The sequence below is a fragment of the Corvus brachyrhynchos genome, unplaced genomic scaffold (genome assembly GCF_000691975.1).
Source record: "Corvus brachyrhynchos isolate BGI_N302 unplaced genomic scaffold, ASM69197v1 scaffold22, whole genome shotgun sequence".
Classification (NCBI taxonomy): domain Eukaryota; kingdom Metazoa; phylum Chordata; class Aves; order Passeriformes; family Corvidae; genus Corvus; species Corvus brachyrhynchos.
The window spans coordinates 4,898,017-4,900,143 of NW_008238355.1; the positions used below are offsets into that span (position 1 = coordinate 4,898,017).

A 2,127-nucleotide genomic window follows, 5' to 3' on the forward strand; every position below is an offset into this window, starting at 1 on the left:
TTACCAGAAAACATTATTTACAGACTGATTATCAGATTGATTATATAAAATACAGATGAAAATATACACCCTTAGGTTGTAAATAAGCCAAGCAAATTCACTGCTGCTAACTAAGGCGACAGGCACCAAATATCAAAATTGAATCACAAAACTACTCAAAGTAACAGACAAATTTGGGAAGGTAGAGGTACAGCAAAGATCAGTTAAGTTGGAATGATTTATAACTAATACTAGCCTATCAAGAATTATTTAGCTTCATTAAAATTCAATTTTTCTTATACAAAACTGAAGAGAAACCTTTACTCCCAGACTGTGATTTCTACAGGTACTCAGCAGCTTTTGTCTTAATGCATCTATGTAATGCTTTGTACTCTACATCTTACAAAATACATCCCCACATTTAAGTGCATGACTAGAAACTGTGCTGAAATCATGGAAAAGCGCTTCATAAATCTCAGGTGCAATGGAGTCATAACAATGCTCAGCTCCAGTTTCTGGAAGCAGTTCTGTGAAAGGTGAAGCTTCAGAAAAGGGACTTTGATCCCTGGTTTTCGAACTCTGACCATGCATCATTCAATTCCATGAAGATCATTTTGGCATATTGCTCATAAGGTTGTCCTGTGGCCTGGAAACAAACAGAAGGTACCATAAGCATAAAAATATAAGGAATAAGGTCACTTAGGAAATATCCCACTCTTTTTATATTTGCACTTATTCAACAGCTGCAGACTACTTTGTGAATATAATTTTACAGACACAGAACCCTCTCCAACCTTATCCAAAGCTTGCCATGAGTATTTAAACAAATCCAAAACCTTGGTTTCCTTACTTTATCTTCAAGCTTTCAGTACAATTCATGAATAATTGAAACTTAACTAAAAACAGTTTTCAAAGCTGTTCTTTTCATAAATAGTTTTAGTTATTATTACTTACTAATCAAATTAAGTAATTTTTGGAATTGCTTCCTGAGAGATCTTGCAGTAGTGTACAACAATTAAATCTGAGTCTTATTTAAGACAACTTCTTTTGAATGGGATTCCCTGGAGAAAAATCTGTTGCTGGTTGTGAATGATGTTAAGACTCAATATAACTGCCATAGCACTTCCTGTGTGTTTGCTTCCATACTCAAAGATAGTATGCTCCTGATTCTCTGCCGGTTTCACAGCAGCCCTGACTCTGCGCCAACACAATCCAACCCTTGTGGTTAATAAAGATCCAGTCCCAAAAGATGGTTCTCTCCAACATGAAAAGGAAATCCCAGAGCCCCCTCCAGTATCCTTCCCCTTCTCCTGCTGCTTAGCTTTTGCCACCTGCAGTACTTTATTCACCCTTTTAGAGAGTGCTTTAATGGATAAGTGGCAGAATAAAAGAACAAGGAAGACAAATACGGCTTAAAGAGAGCTGTGTTCTGACCCTGATGTGTTAAGGGGCTTAAAGAAAACACCTAAAAAACCACCACAAAGGTGGAAGAAGTCACATGGCCAAGAACACTGAGGGACAGGGGGAATTAAAAAACCAAAAAATGTTATGTTTTTTTCTGTTATGGACACAAGATAATGTCATACATGAAATCCCTATTTGTGCTTGGTCTTTGCATATTAAGTGCTTTAATTAATTAATTTTGAGTTAATTATCTTTAAATTGAATGCTACAATTAACCCATCAGCCCAGGTACAAAAATCCAGTTCCATTATCAGTGTTTTCAATTGCTCAAAGTAGTTTATTAAGAGAGTTGCACCCTTCCCAGTTAAAACTTTCCCAGTTAAAACTCACAAACTTGCCCCTTCTCAAACTTCAAACCACCTACACACCGTAAGAGTTACCTTTCCTGTGTTTACTGTATACTTTTACAAGTGTTTTGAGATGTGTTGGACTTGCATTCTGATTCCAAGGCCAAAACCCCACCCAGTCTTAATAGCCAGCAGCTATTTTTAGCTACAGAGCTATTACTCTGCAGGCAAGCTCAATGGCAACCTGAATACCTGAATTTTAATGACGGCACTGTATTCCCCTTATCTCAACTAATACCCCCCCCCCCCCGACAACGATGAGCCATTGGTGGACGGAGATGATCCATCAAAGGGAAAGCACCAATCGGTTTGGACCAAAGGGGCGGGCTGGGGGTGG

General features: G+C 38.1%; 1 protein-coding gene across 1 annotated transcript in view; it reads right to left on the reverse strand.

Annotated features, from left to right (window-relative positions):
* GAK (cyclin G associated kinase) overlaps positions 1–2,127 on the reverse strand; it is a 56,587-nt gene continuing 54,460 nt past the window's right edge. Inside the window, 1 exon segment of the mRNA XM_017735334.1 lies at positions 1–625. Coding sequence (XP_017590823.1) covers positions 524–625 — 102 coding nt within the window. The 3' untranslated portion in view covers positions 1–523.